Raw genomic sequence first — 16,590 nt, 5'->3', positions numbered from 1 at the left:
AATGTTACTGTTTATAAGGCAGGAGGAAAACATTGGATTAAAATTTGAGCTTGTTTTGTTTAAAAGAAACATATTTTTCATTGAGAATCGCCTTAAGCTTGAATACTATAATGCTATGAATTATCTAATGCAAGTCTTATTCCCTGATACAAACGTCACAAAACTGCTACACTGAGGTCTGCTGTCAGAAAGCTTCAGGACATGACGGTACACAAGGACAGTGATAGCAAAGCCAGAGCTGAGGTAAGGCTATACTTACAGGCAACAATATTTACGTATCGGTTCTTGTGCTTGTTGTGTGGGTGGTTGGAGCTGTCTGCTGTGATACCTAAGTCAACAGTACAGCTCTGCACTTCCTGCAAAAAAGATGACATATATACCATTTTAACACATATTCTTTCAAATGGAGTGCCTTAAAATATAAGGAAGACAAAACAAACAAAATAATCTACAATCTTTTTTTTTTTTTACATTTTACAAACTACTTCTTTGCGAAAAGAAAATGCAGTGAAATAATGCCTTACCTGGTAAAACTCTTTCAGTGTCTAATGAGGGAATGAATGCCAAAAAAGTAAAGAAATCAAATTCCACAGCACACGACAAATGAGAAAAAAAAGTGTTCATATTAGGTTTACAATGGAAAACTATGATCATGCAATAAATACATTTATCAAATACTGACAAAATAGAATGTTTCAAACACTTGCATGCAAATCAAAGCTTCTATTAATTTGAAATCTTAAAATAATTTAAAAGGAAAAAAATAACATGTTTAAAAGAGGATAGTGGTATAATAATGATGAAATTTTAAAATGCAGATGAGAAAAACCACATACTCCATGACAAATTTTTGTTTATTAGTTGGTTTTACTAATTTCCAAATGTAATTTTATTTGATTAGTACCACACCTTTTAAAACACTGAATTAGTGAGCCTTTCTTTTTTTTTTTTTTAAATAATTATAAAGAGTAAACAGCTTCCTGTTAGATGTTTTGTAACAAGAGCTTTAGGGCTGTCTAAATATTAAAAATCTCCTAAAATTTTTTATTATATATGTCACTTTGAAACAAATTTTAGATAACACTGTTTTCCATGTATTTCATTAATAGACCTCTTTTTTGTTTAAACTTCATGGGTACAGAGCAATTATTTCTGCCAACTGGCTTCTTAAATCCTTTTCAGAGATATTTTACATTTAAATGTTAGTGTAAATTATAGTTATTTAATATTAAGATAATGAGTTCTTTATAAAATAATTTCTTATAAGTAATAATTCAAATATGAATCGGATTCATCAGCAAATGGCCCAACCCCTCTCTAAATAAGCTTAAGGCCACTTTTGTAGCAAGTTATTCTGATTCTAGACATAAAAACTATGTAATAACATGAATCACTTAAAAGGTGTAGGTTATTAATTATTAAGCTGATTATTAAGTTAATGAAAATTTTTCTTGAACCAGACTGCTAGTTAAAAACAGAGGCATGGAAACTTTTGGAATAAAAATGTAAGGTTATTTTATTACTTTAATTATTATAACTATTTAATAATAATCAAAATGATTTTATACTTGTGAAAACCATGAATCTGCTTCTGGGTAAATGCTGTCAGTAATTCTAATTCTAATTTGTCTACTTTTACTTGTGGTTTTTGACATTTGAAATATTAGACCCATCCTTTATATTCTCTGTATTTCAATTAAGGTTTTGTTTGCTCTTAGCCAGATAGACTCTACATGTCAAAATTACACCACCAATAACCTCTACCTTATGTTAAGAAAAATATTTTGATATTTAAATATGTAATGCTTCATATTATTCTACTATTCTACACTGTAGTGTTGCCTCATACTGCTTCCTCAGTCAATGTAACAAAAGATTTAGATTTATTTTAGGATTAAATGAATTGGCTTTTATTATTTTTAATTTAGTGAGAAAACATCACACTTCTTTCTCTTATTTTTGATTTCTTGAAAGGTTTCTGATCTATGTTTCTTTCTCCAAATATATCTTGAAAGTAAAAGCACATCCACATCACAAGTGGCTGATTGATGTGACTCCTGGGAAGCAGTTGCTGGATGCAATGGGCAGAGTGGGGCACCTGTGAATAGAGCACAGCGCTTAGCATGTGCTCTGGGTGGGTGGAGGCAAGAAGGCAACGTGATGATACTTTCAAGACCGCAGTCTAAAGAGGCTGCGAGTGCTTGCCTGCTGTGTGATGGAAAGGGCATAAGCTTTAGAATCCCAGCCCTGAAGTTTATCAGTTGCTAATAAACTTCTCTGAAGTTTGGTTTCATGTATGATATGAACAGAAATAATAATACATAGCCTTTGAGCTGGGTGAAGTGTGAATGTGGAAGGACCTAGTACATTAGGGGTTGCTCACTAATGGCAGGTTTTATTTTTTTGTACCTATTATTAACTCTGAGCTTATGGCTCCCTCTTTTGAAAAATCTGTTTAACTGATTATTAATCTACTGAGCCATGATACATTTGCAGTAAATTTCTCTGCCCTTTACATCTAAGCATATTTTAACTGGGGAAAATTTTTCACTGACTGTCAAGTTTAATGTTTTTTGGAAATGTGTATTTTCTTGAAAAGGTGTGATTTTACCTTAAATAATAAAAAAGGGTTATCTAAATGATTTTGTATTTACATTGGTGTAATTCTTAAAATTAAGAGTATGTATGTACTTTAGCTGAAGATCAAGAAATTTAGTAATTTTGAATAATTTATATAATTTAGAAAATTAAAAAAATACTGCTATTAATTCAGATTAAAAAAAAGAATATTCGAGATCTGAATTTTACGGGAGAGAATTAACAATGCTTTTTACTTTTTTCCTCTAGCATGACTTGGCTTTTAAAATGGAAAACCAATATTCTAATTTATATGATAACAATGACATATCTCCTACAAATGAGTGATTACATAATTAATACTTTATCTAGAAGTGAAAATGGTTTCAATGCTTTCAAGTCAAGAAACAACCTACTGCTGATTCTTTTAAATTCACTATTTCTTATATTATTTAAAATGGACATACTGAAATCATACCTCAAATTCTTCAGTAAACCCACTACTTGCATGTAAGTCTGCAACATGCTTTGGAAAGTGCTTTATTGGAATTGCTCCAACATCATCTAAATGAATTAAAAAAAAAATCGAGTTAGAATGGATAATTCAACTCATTATAATGTGCCTTCTTCTAAAACATTTCAAAGTTCATTTATTCTTATAATCATGATTCTGAAGACTGCTTGCCTGCTGGCAATTACATTAGAAGGTCACGAGCATTAGAGTCACCAACCTGGACATGAATCAGCCTTCAATGAAACATTAAGCAACAATTCACAATTTTCTTTGTATTTACTGTCAATAACCTGCATTTTAAGAAATCTGATTTGATCAAGACTCTCTTTTCTATCTATACACTAAAGAGAAAATAATTCATTTGAATGTTTAGAAATACCACCAAAGCCTCACTTCTTATGAAAGGACTGCATCTTTTTTGGGGATGCATGAGTGGGAGTTGCATGCAAAATTCTGGAAAAAAGAACAGGCAGAAATAATGTATTTGCAATTTTACCATGGAATAAGTATCATATATAGTGCAACTTCAGTTTTATAAAATTGTACAGTTTAATGCCTTGCAGGCAAATAGATGTTTACATTTGAAAGCATTTTCTCTTTTTTTGTATCAATAACAGAAAACATTTTTATGCAGAATATTCATTAAGGATATTTTCAAAAACCTCTGGGACTTTTAATCTGTAAGATTTCAAGAATTCTAACTTGAAAATACGTTATGTAAACAAAGTCCTTTGATCTGTTAATTAATTGTGAAGGGACCAAATTATTTTAACTGGTTGTGTGTGTGTTTTCCCCCCCACTCAGAAAGGCTTTCTTAGATTAAACATACACTAGTTCACAGTATGCGATTTCATAAGTGATTTCTCTGACGAGAAAACATCAAATGCATTTCACTAGAAACAGTTATTTACATCAACAGATGTTCAGCGTTTAGGCCATCTAATATTTTTAAGCTTCAGTTACTGAGAATTTGTTGATTTTTTTAAAAATTAGAATCCATCTGTTCTCTCTCTTAGATGAGTGGACCTGAATACTAAAATTGAATTAGCCAGTCAAGCTTAAGAAACACTAGACAAAGGTATAATTCAACCTTCACACTTACAAAGGATGTTGCTTAGAAGTTAGCTTTTATAATTAGAGAAGAAAACAGATATAATTTGTCATACCTAAATCATTAGTTCATCCAATTAATGTACTTCAAACCCACTAATGCTATCCCAAACAACCAATCTCCTTTCACAAGCAGACCAACTACTCTTTATTTACAATCAAGTATTTTGGTAATTTCTTTTATTAACTGATCTGCAAAAAAGTGAGACTAACATATCATTTTCATGAATTTATATGAAAATTACATAAAATTGTGCCTATTTAGGTGATCAGGAGTGAATCTCTGAGAGCTCATGAAATGAGAAGATGTAGATTAATACTTTTTTCTTTTTCGCATGGGCAGGGACTGGGAAACTAACTCGGGTCTCCAGCATGGCAGGTGGGAGCTCTGCCTGCTGAGCCACTGTGGCCTGCTCGATCAATACTCTTCTTGTATTCAAAACAGATTTTGGATTTCCTGGACAAAGTCCTGGTTTTGAATCTTTTATTTATTGCTAATAATAAACTATGTTGGACTTGGACATAATATTAGAATTAATTTGCATACCTATGCTGATGGGTATATAGAAGAGGAATGTTTGAAAATGAAGGAAATCAAAATGCAAGAGAAAACTGAAAGCTGACAGTCTCAAATTCTAAATATGTTAAGGAGAAATCATGCTCCATTAAAATAAATGTACAGTATTTTAATATAAAGTCAGAAAAACAGAGATAAAATAGTAGTGGTTAAAGAGATAAACTTAATAAAAGAGGGAAAAGAGCAACATACTCGAAATTCCGATGCCTGTTGAAAATTAAAATAAAATGCTTTTCTTTTCTTTTTTTCCCCTCACTAAGTCATGAGATTTTAGAAGATAACATCATGTAGAATTTTGGCCTGTAGCAACAGATGAATTTCTCTTTTTGAATTCCTTAGTTTGGTGACTCTGTCATGTCCTTGGTTCATTGTATATCGCCAGTACTACTTCTGTGGTTCACACATTTCTAGACAACTCTTTTTTTGTACTGCTTTTTATTCTGTGATATTATAAAGTGTCAATTACTAACAGTCTGTGATATTAGTGTGAACTCTAAGGTATATGGGCTAATTAATCAAAATGATCCTGCACAATCTTCAAATATTGTTACCAGGTAAATTCTGATAAAAAATTGTCAATACTTTCTCTGATATCCCCCTGTTCAATACTTTGACTTTAAATTAACCAAACATTCTTCATGCTCCTGTTTTTCTTCTATCACTATCCCATTCCCATTTTGTGTGTTATTTTTCCCCCTCTTCGTGTAGTTAAGAAACCTCACATAAACTCACATTACCAGGAAGAATCTAGAATTTACACTTATATTTATTTTCTCTTACTCGCAATTAATCCTTCGATTTAGCATGGCTTTTTCTTGCTTAGGTTTTCATTAAAGTGATAGAAATCACTGGAAGCCAGTATGATTCTTAAGTAAGGTTTTGTTTTTAATATTTTGGCTATAAGTATTTATGCTCTCTAATATATCATACCTGAACAATTATAATTTGTCTTATATGTGTGGTTGAGAATGTTCAAAATTAATAAGAACAGGAGATAAAACTGTACACCTGACATCTAATACGCTAAATATTTTTGACAACATAAACATTTAATACCCTATAGTATGGCCATTTGCAAAGCACTCCAATAAAAGCAAAGCTTCCAACATTGTGCTTTTCATTCCACATCTACCAGCTACTCATGGTCACACTTTAAGCTCTTACCTGAAATTGGAAAGACAGGTGTTGGGGGAGTGGATATGACTCGAGGAGACGTACTGTCCTCTAAATAAAAGTGAGCGGTCTGGAAGCATTTCCTAAAAACAAAAGGAAACAATTTATACCACTAGCTGCCATGGATAATAAGACAATTTCTGAACTGCTTGAAAATTGTGATAGAAATCTCCAAAACCAAACAAAAAGTAAATCTACATCTATTTAAAAAAACATACGTTTTTAAATGCATTTTATGGGTCCCAAATTTATCTGTTTACCTGCACAGATAAAGAGCAAGCATACATCAGACATGCTAAAAGCAGAGATGGCATTTGAAGTTCTAGCAGGTACCAAATGGTACGTTGCTGTGTCATGACACTTCAGTGCCCTAGCTATGCTTCCACTGTTGCTATTTTCCCAATACACCCTCTCCTACCTTGTACAGGCCCAGGTGGAAATGAAAGAATATACAAAGCTATTTTTCACTCAACATTTAAGTGACATCATCCTTCTAAGCATGTTCAGCTGCTAGTAAAAGGCAGCAAGCAATGACTATGTAGAAATGAAATTTAACAGTGGTAACATTTTGATGAAAAGCAAATGTGACTTTATCTCTAGTTCGGTAATGTAGGAGTGACAGAACTTAAATGAGGAAATGAGCATAAAAACCAGAAGCAGGGGTGATTTTCTTTCCAAAAGATGTTAGGATTGTTGATGAGGGTTTTGAGAATGAATACAATTGGAATCAATGCCAGCTATGACCTGCAGTATCACCAGAATCTATTTTCATTCAGATAATAAGAGTAACTAACTTCTTGTAAGAGCACACTACAAACTATCAAGAAGAGCAAACAACCAACAGCTGCTGTAAAGTAATGCAAACCATCTTTAATTAAAACAACATTAGCTAATTAAAACTGCTAATGATAGTCCTTTATGTGGGTTTTTAATTTATTTGAAGTATTTTTCATGAGTAGCTACATTTAAATAGAAATATCTAGTTGAGTGAAAATGCCAATCTCATTTTCCATTTAAAAGTGTCAAACTTTAAGGTATTTATCCTAATGAACTTTAATGTAACATTTGGTCTTACAGCGACATGCCTAAACCATGATATTTTTCCAGTAAATTAGCTCCCTGAATAAAATTCTTCAGTGGCTTCCTATTATAATAGAAGATATTCAATTATTTCAGCAAGACCTATCAGACTCTATATAATCTGCGCCCTTCCCTCCACCCCACTTCAGCAGCCTCATCTCCTGCAAATGTCCCTCAACCATAAGCTCCAGCCCAATAAAGTCCAGTTTTTTTCCCTGGAAAATGCCATGCCAATGGTCAATCCTGGCCCTGGCTCTTGCCATTCCTTCTCCTTACCTGCCTGCTTTCCATCAATTTTGTAATGGCTCAAAATGCCACTTCCCTGAGAATCCTTCCCTGTGGCTGAATCAGCGCATGCCACCAATTCACTATTCTCTGCCCTATCTGAGATACTATTGAGATACTATTGTTTATATATTTACTTGTCTTACATATTTACTGTTGATGTCTTACCTCATTGGAGGTAAAGTATATCGTCATATTTACTAGTGTCTGCTCTCAATGCCAAGAACAGTGTCTGCCATGTTGTAGTCACCCAAAAATATTTGTTCAGTGAATGAACTGCCATGACTGGTGTAAAATTATATCATTTATTCATAGTCTCTATTCAAAGTCACAAGCAAAAACATTTCTAAAGCGATGATGTGCACAGCAGAAACTGGTGTTCTGTTATGACAGCATAAGCCTTCGAGAATCAAACCTGTGAGAGCACAGATAATCGAGATAACACAAAAATGTCTTCAAGGGAGAGCAGGTGGTACGGGAGGAAGAAGGAGAAAAGCAGAGTGATGAGAAACCGGGAAGTATGAGGGCCACAGCTCCTGTCACAAAGAATCTATCCTGTTGAAAGTCCAAATATGAACAGAATCGAAAGTAGAGAGGAGCAAAAACTATGGGTTGACTTATCAAGAAGCACTGTGACACCCCTGCAACACAAACATGGCATTTTCTGACACACTGGTATGCAAACACTGGATTTGATACCTGTTTGTAATATCACAGAATCAAAATCCCTTTGGGTTCTCTAAAATAAAGGTACACAATTCAGTGAAAGAATTTGTGTTCATTTTTCAGGGAATCTTAAGTTGTAAAGTACTTTAAGGGACCTCATCCAATATCACAGCCAATGCAAGAACCCTTTCAACAGCCTCCCTGATAAATAGTTAGCAAGATCTATTTTCAATACCTTTAGTGATAATGAACTCACTTATGAGTCATCTTTAGTTGCTAGGCATTTCTTTCTTATTCTAACTCAAAACCTATTTCCTTCTAAGCACCTTCAAATGGCACCAAAGGAGGAGGTCCATTCCACTGTTGTGGCTCTCATTATTGATACTTTTCTTAGGGAAAATCTATTTCCCTGTTACGTTTATACATTGGCTCTATTTCTGCACTTGTATGAGTTTTAGATTATGGTAGCCAGGATCTTTCATTAAAGAAACCCAACCTATAATATGTGGTCCTTACCAACTTTTCTCCTTGAATTTCTGATCCAATAATCCAAACCACTTGTAGCTCCCTGAAATTGCCATGTTCTCTCCTGCCTCATTTCTCCTCTCTGCTTTAAACTTGGTTCTCCTACCCAGAATGCCTCACTCACCAGCGTGCCAGGCAAACACTGCCCTCTGTAAAGGCAGCCCAGGGGCATTCTCTTTGAAGCAGCCTCTCACTTCCTAAGCAGATGTCAGCACTCTAACAGCTGTTTTTACTGCACCCAATACAAACTTCTATTCATGCTCACCTCTCTAAAAATTGTTTTGAAAAACACACCTAATCAATCCAAGTGTGACCTCCAATTTTTAGACACTATTCTGTGTTATTTTACTTTAAACAACTTTTTTTTTTGTATGTGTATGATGGGGGTCACATTTCATTCTCTTTCCATGTGGCTATCCATTATTGCAGCACTATTTGCTGCATTTTTTTTTTCTGGGGGGGTGGAACTGCATGGGCCAGGAATTGAACTTGGGTTTCCCGAGCATGGCAGCAAGAATTCTACCACTGAACTACCCTTGCATACCCTACTTTAAATAACTTTTAGATTGATGGTTAAGTTAATTACTTTTGGAAATTATTTGGGGTAGTTATATGAGTTTTTTGAGTGTCGATTGTCCTGTTTTTTTTTTTTTTAGGATAGGGGCCATGTCTTTGAAACTATGTAACCCAATTATTAATAAAGTGCTAAGAGTAAAACGTGCTCACTGTTCACTGAATGATTAGATGGATTTCTAATAGCAAGGATATCCCACTCTATGTTATTCAGCAGCATTGTAGGCCTTCTTGCCTCCTGAGCCTTAAATAGGTTGACTCAAAATCTTAACACATTTGGGAGGGAGAGGCCAAATATATAGGTAGAGTAAGATGGATGGATGGATAGATAGAAGATATGCCAATGACTGAGAGGATGGGAAGTTAGCATCTCGTGGAGTGACAGAAACAAAAAGGTAAATTAAAACATATTGGTTTAAGGTTTAACTTACTACTAACATTCATTGTAGTGGCTGAGTCAATATCAACTGTACTCTTTTCAGCAATGTAATAAAATCTTTGCTATTCTGGAAAATAACTAGTCCAGTTATATAACTTGGTATTAATTTCCCAATAGAATCTTATAAATCATACTGAAAAGTTTATAAATGGGAAAAAATCGAGATTAAAATAGTATGTGACACATTCTGGGTGAAAATCATATGTTGCTTAGGTAGATTTTATAGCATGGCCTTACAGAGGCATTGACATTCTACTTAAGAAGCAGCATGACACTGGGAGGCTCCATATTCTGTACTGGGAGCTGGGTCCCTCGATGACCCATTTGAGTTCAAGATCAGGCAGGATTCATATTGCTTGTCTCCCCTGCCTCCAGTTAAAAAAAAAAGAGTGCCTATGGAATGTTCTCTCCTCTACTGCTTTTAAGAGTGTATCATTTTGCTGAATATATAACTTAGGTTCTATTTTTAGGTTCTAACTCTTAAAAAGATCTCAAAAACTTGCCATTTGTGTGCTTTAAGAAGTGCATTTGAAAATGTTCTTCCTTGTTGAAGACATTTTGCATCCTAGAAGTTTACAGTTTGACTCATGTAAATTATACCTTAAAACATCTGGAAAATAATTTCAAGGCATATTATTTAACGTATGACAAGATTCAACATCTATAGTCCATCTGTTCTGTACAAGGAGTGAATGTCTTCACGTCTATGTGCTAAGTGTTGATAACTATGTCTCCTGCTAATTATCACTTAGCTGTGATGGAAGAAGTGATGACTGTTTTAAACTTGTAGACATAGGTCCTATCAATCAATGTTAATCTGATTATTTAATTTACACCTTTTCAGCAGACTAAGTATTTAGAATTAAAAGCTAGAAACGTACAATTATTATTCCACTTCTTAGTACCCTGATATGAATATGAAGCAATATTCCGCAGGCTGCATTCATCATAGAACCACCCGAGCAGACCTGATTTGTAATCTGAAACATGGTCTAGTGACCACTTCCTGCAAACAGCAAACAGAGGAAACTAATTCCTAGGTGGCCAAATGACATGCCTGAAGCCATCTAGGAAACGTCAGGCAGAATTGGGAAAGGCATCCAGATTTTATCATCCCTAATCTGTCCTCTCTTTCTAATACAACAACATGCTATCTTCTAAGGTTTACAGAAAATACAGAGACTATCTTGAGTTAGGTAAAGCAGACAAAAGAGAGGATTTATTACACTCTTTTTAGAAGATTTTTTTCTCCTAAAAAATTAGGTTAGAAAAGTGTTTAAATAAATAAGCTTGTAAAAAAGCCTATTTTTTTTTTTTTTTTTTTACAATTCGGCCCCTTATTGGTATGTTGATTTTTAAGCCTTTCCATAGGCTGTAGTTTCCACAAAACTCTAAAATGTAACTCTAAATGCGCTAGAATTAAAGTAATTCTTGCAAACCTTGAGGAATGCATTAGCCTTACCATCCTCCATGTTTCAGCAAATAATACTCCTAATTGTTAGTGCATTGCTGATCTACAAGGTTATGTCTTGAAGTGGATTAACTTCAAATGGAAAGAGAAGAATAGATACATTAAATTTGGGTATGGGTAGGTATAAGAGTGATGGATTTTACTGCCACAATTTATAGTTAAATATTATAAAATATACATTATAAAGCCATCAAAGTACTCATATTTTAAACTAAAACTGCACTCTATATTGAAGATACATCAAGTGTTGTGGGGAAAAGAGAAACATCTTATTGGCAAAAGTCAAGTTAATATAATTTCAACTGGTAATTTTGTTTTACCAAAATGGTAATTTAGTTTACACGTTGTACAAATGGATTACACATTAAAAATTAGTCATGATTTTAATTCTCCATGAACTATCAAATGTCTTATTAAATAAGACCCCGACTTTCAAAGGTACAGAAAATAAACTTGAAACACTAATAAACGTTAAGAAATTCATTATTGTGTCTAATGATAAACTCTTTGATATAAATATTGGAACTATATTCTAACCTTATTTACTTGAAGGAGAATTTGGTCCCTTGTCTATCTGATTTTAAATTTGCCTAATACACATTCTTATTAATTGAAAAATGGGTTGGGTGGGGAAAACCAGGATAGGCAGAAAGCACTCATGTGAACAAACATGATATCCATGTTGGTGAGAAATTTGGCTGTCATCCAATTCCATTGAAAAAACATTTTCAGATTATGTGAGGAAGGAGAACACAGATGCACCTTTGATATAGCTTGTGGGCCCTATGTCTAATGCATCGGGTCTTTGTTAAGGAGCCATTGACAATGACAGAAATGACTGGGGAACACAATGTAGAAAGCATCTTCCTTTGCATTATGTTATGGACAAAGCTAACTCCTAACTCATGTAGGATAATGAAAGCATGATCTGTTCTCTATAGTTTGCAATCTACTCGGGTCTATAAAGGAATTCCCTTATGAAATACAGTTGGCCATGAAAACATTCTATCCTAGCCAACCACTGTCCAACTACATGCAACTACATACTTCCGGCCTCACCATTTCTGAGATATTCAGCTCATTCCTGCCTCTAGACCTTTCCATCTGCTGAAATGCATGTCTCCTTCATCTCTACATTCTGAATCCCATCCAGGTCAAGCTCTGTATTTTATTTTAGATTTACTCTTTCCATTCTGATCTATCAAGAGCCCTCATTCTCTGAACATTCTTAGTATTAAAGATTTCAGCTGCTATACAAAGTCCTGTGCACTATTTTCTAAATTTTTCATAGGAAATCTTTTTCTCCCCAATAAAGATAAAATCCTTGAAAGCAGTGACTCTCAGTCTTTCATTCATTTTTGACCTTTCCATAGTGATTAATCCAGTACTAGGCACATGGGAAATAGTTAATAAATATTTCTGAGTGAACCGAGAGACTATTTTGAAAAACATTATCAAGTGGTAATATAAATTTACAGACATGCCGATAAACAAAAATGAATTAATTATACAATAAAACTCTCTTTTAAAACAAAAGTAGAAAGTACTGAGTTATACCATTTCTTAATTTGGAGATATGGTTCCTTGTACCATCAAAAGATCCTTGTTTTCCAACACTCACTCACATTGTGTCCATAGTAAGCTTGCCAATTTGCTGTATCTTCTGCTTACCACAGCATGGGAAGTTTATGATGGGTGCAATTATTCCTGTTCTTTAAAGTTTTTAATAGGTTATTAAACCTGTTTTAAATAGGTTTAATAGTGAAGCAGTATTTCATCCTCAAGACAAAATATAAACAATTTTAAATTCCATGTACATAAACATGGTCATTTATTTCGTTTTTGAATTTTATTTATATTGTGATTGCTTGATTTTTATTTTTGTGCACAGGTTATTATTTTTATTAATCAGTTTGTGAGTTCATATGCATCTTGTACAAACTCCAGTTATTAAAAAAAGAAACTCAATATTTTTTATATTAAAAATTGTTTTCTCAATAATAATTTTGGAAGCATAAAAGCTGGTGAAGTGTTTAGATGCTATGATAAGGTCTGAATATTAGTTAGATTAATATGAAAGTTCAATAGTCAAAATACTATATTAAATATTAACTGAAGTCAAAGTTCCTCTGTTTTATCTTTGTTTAAGTATGAAGAACAATAAAATCTCTTATTATATCATCAAATTCACATATTCACCTTGTTCATAGTTATTTGAATAGATTAATGACAGCTCTCAAGAAGAAGGGATTTTGAATAGGCTTTGAAGACCTTTCATATCTGCTTCAACAACACCAATCAAATATAGGCAACATCTGAGCTTTATGAAATTTTCAAAAATAAACACTCAACTTACCTCCAGTAGATGAGAATACCCACAAGAACCACTAGACAGATAAAAGTCAGGGCTGACACGACCACAAGGGGTATAACTGTCTTCTCGGATTCCAAACCCTCAGCTAGACCAATACGAGACTCATGGCTACTATTACTGGCCTCTGTAGTCAGAGAAAATTGAGAGTGTTGATATTTGAGTTTAAAAACAGTCACAACAATTTTCAACTGATTAATTGCAACCTTCAATGTTGTTACTTACCTTGAAAATTTTGACTCTCGGATGCTAAGAATATCTACATTTAAAAGCCAATTTCAATAAAACAAAATGAAAAAAATAAGGCAGACTGTCAGAGCTGAATAACCCAACAGAGAAGGCAGGGGTGCTGTGGAAACTAGTGAGCTCTAAAAGCTATCTAAAAGGGAAATGGAAGTATTAAAATAAAAAAACTACCCAGTTTTCCAACAAAATGACCAGGAAAAAGCAAGGTTACTTACTGCATGAATCATGAAATATAATCTTTGCTGTCTAAAATTAATTTTAATGGAATTATTTTTAACTCTGTAATTGAATAAATAATTAGGAGCAGTTAATTTCATAAATACAGACTCTTAGGATAGCCTGCCTTATATCAGAATAAAACTTCAATTGGACAAACTATTTAAATTTAAGTTGGTTTTAAATGTGATTTTGAATGCCCTTCTTAGCATTTTTTTTTCTGTCAAAAACCAAAATGCTATTGCAGATGAGTTTTAAGAAATACATAGATCAAAGAAACTCTTTTCAAATATACAAATGCAAATAATGAAAAAGTCAAAAGCCTTTGGGCTAATTTTGAAAGATGACAAACAATATTTTTGTTACCAATCAGGTATGTTATTGTATTAGCACTTTCAAAATTACTGTTAACTGGAGATATCCTTCCACATTATTAAAAGATTTTCAGAACTGCAGGATATTGGTGGGCCCATAATAATCCATTCCCTCTTTGAGCTCTGTTCAGCAGGAAACCAAGATGACTGAATATTAGAACTTTTTTATTAGAATGGTTTCTAATACAAGAATATACTGCTACTACTACAAAGTAAGAGGCCTTATCTTGCCTACCTGTGGAAGTTCTGAAAGACCAAAACATAAACTCCCCCTTAGAGTCTGCACTGTTTCCTACACTTGGTATATTTGGAACATCTACATCAAATATCTTATTATTAGTGATACGAGAGAGAAAATTAACTTAACTTTAAATATTTAAGAAGAAATTTGAGAACAAATTTGCATGAATATAATATTTTATCTAACTACAGAGGACTTAAAATTTAAAATGGCCATTTCCTTTTGTAACCAGGAATGATGGCAGAAAGGGTCACAAATTCAACCCACTCATAAGAAAATGCATGAAAGGAATATAAGTGACACTTAAATTTTCCAAGATGTTTGCTCTTATCCTTATGGAGGCACTGTCTGGGAAAAAAGTGGAATTTAAAGGTGTGACCAGAAAAATCATAAAACTGTATAAAACATGAAAATATTGTAATTCAACTGATCCCAGAGCTATAGTTAATAACCTTGTGAGAAAAGCCCAAGCATCAGTCTTTATTATATCAATCATATGCTCTGGTCATTAAGTAAAGCAGTCAGATTTATCTGGAAATCTAATCTATGTATGCTCTGAAGATTTCTTAATGAAATTTAGGAAAGCATCTCATTTTTCTCACAGTGACTAAATGGAAACTACTGTTACCTAAATAGAAAGTTTGTGAGTAATAAATGAAGTCATCTGCTTTAACTTTGGTCCCCCAAACAGTGGCATTAATGGAACTTGGAACTTGGAACTTGTTAGAAATGCAAATTCTTGAACCCCCTCCCTAATCTACTGAATCAGAAACTGTGGGCAGGGAACTGGTGCTCAAACAAGTCTTCCAGCTGATTTTGATGCTAAGATTTGAGAAGCAATGGTCTACATTAATGTATGTACAAAGCGAGCTTATATGAACACATAGATCTTCAATGGTCACAAATATTCACAGCAGTACATATCTATGTGTGTGCATAGACACAACTCATTTATATATGTGCGTGCAAACATAAGATATGTGTTTATAAGACATATATGTGATAAATAAGACATAGCAAAATATATATTACATATATATCACATACTATACATACACACAACATACAGCCTTGTAAATAAACTTTTCTCTTAAGTTCTCTGGGAGGCTTGATTTTTAAAAAAAAATCCTCTAATTGAGAAGGAAGAGTGATAATTCAATTGCAATTGCATATTGTGAAATTAACAGTTTACAGCTCTTATTGTGAAATTAACAGTTTACGGTTCTTGTATACACAAAACCAACACACACAAGATGGGATATCACATTAAAGTACAGATCTTCAACTGACTTCTTTGTGTAGTCTATGAGGAATTAACTCTACGGATTTTTATTTTCATGTAATTGAGACTAAAATATCTGTTTTGATCTGGCAGAGTTGTGTGTGTGTCAGTTACCTAAATAAGATTCTATTAACAGACAATTAAAAAATAAAGGACTAAAGCTATTATTGAAAATATGTTTTGAGAATAAACAGCATATTTTGGCATAACAATTTAATCATTTTATATATTTATAATCCTCAATCATGAAAGCAGAATCTCTAAGAAGTAGGCACTGATATCTAATTTCAGGTCTTACTTTTGTGTTTACACCTTTTGTGACCAGTCAAGTAATTTAGTATTTTTGGGTCTCAGTTTCCTCATTTATAAACTGCAGATAACTACTATTTGCTTTATCTATGTTATTTTGAGGAACACATCTTATACACTGTTCTACACAATAGAAATATGTCATAGAGTTTTAGAATTAGGTCTCTGTGCAATTAATAAAGGGGCATAATCAAGTACTAAATAAGAGAGGCCACATTTGAATTTTTACAGATATAGTTCTAAAAACAGGCATGATTTTTTTTTTCCTAATCTTGTTAGACCTTATTTACTTCATTAATTATGCAACCTGATGATGTTGTATATTTTCTGCTTATCAGTAGAACATACACAATTATTAAATAAATCTAATTTGTGTATTGAAGACAAACTTGTTAAATTTAGTCAATAATTTTAGGTTTAGCATTTTGCTATGTATTTGGGTTTTTTTATAATAGCATAATCTAGCAAGAATATATTCACGATTTCAACACTGAATAACATAGGGAAATGGATGGATTCCTGATATTTTCCTTTAAAATAAATCAAATTATTTTTAAAGAA

At 33.1% G+C, this 16,590-nt stretch overlaps 1 protein-coding gene across 4 annotated transcripts in view; it reads right to left on the bottom strand.

The window, feature by feature from the left end:
* The window catches only part of PTPRZ1 (protein tyrosine phosphatase receptor type Z1), a 220,614-nt gene that overhangs the window by 44,638 nt on the left and 159,386 nt on the right, over positions 1-16,590 (bottom strand). For 2 of the 4 annotated variants that reach the window (XM_077118719.1, XM_077118848.1), the window contains exons 13-17: positions 13,347-13,488; positions 5,943-6,034; positions 3,056-3,141; positions 525-545; positions 260-356 (exon numbers count right to left, since the gene is read on the bottom strand). In XM_077118719.1, coding sequence (XP_076974834.1) covers positions 260-356; positions 525-545; positions 3,056-3,141; positions 5,943-6,034; positions 13,347-13,488 — 438 coding nt within the window. The remainder of the gene's footprint in view (positions 1-259; positions 357-524; positions 546-3,055; positions 3,142-5,942; positions 6,035-13,346; positions 13,489-16,590) is intronic. The other 2 variants (XM_077118786.1, XM_077118925.1) reach the window with 1 other exon arrangement.

The sequence above is a fragment of the Tamandua tetradactyla genome, chromosome 1 (genome assembly GCF_023851605.1).
Source record: "Tamandua tetradactyla isolate mTamTet1 chromosome 1, mTamTet1.pri, whole genome shotgun sequence".
NCBI lineage: Eukaryota > Metazoa > Chordata > Mammalia > Pilosa > Myrmecophagidae > Tamandua > Tamandua tetradactyla.
Note: the sequence above shows the minus strand (reverse complement) of the source record. Positions and strands in the feature narration are given on the sequence as shown.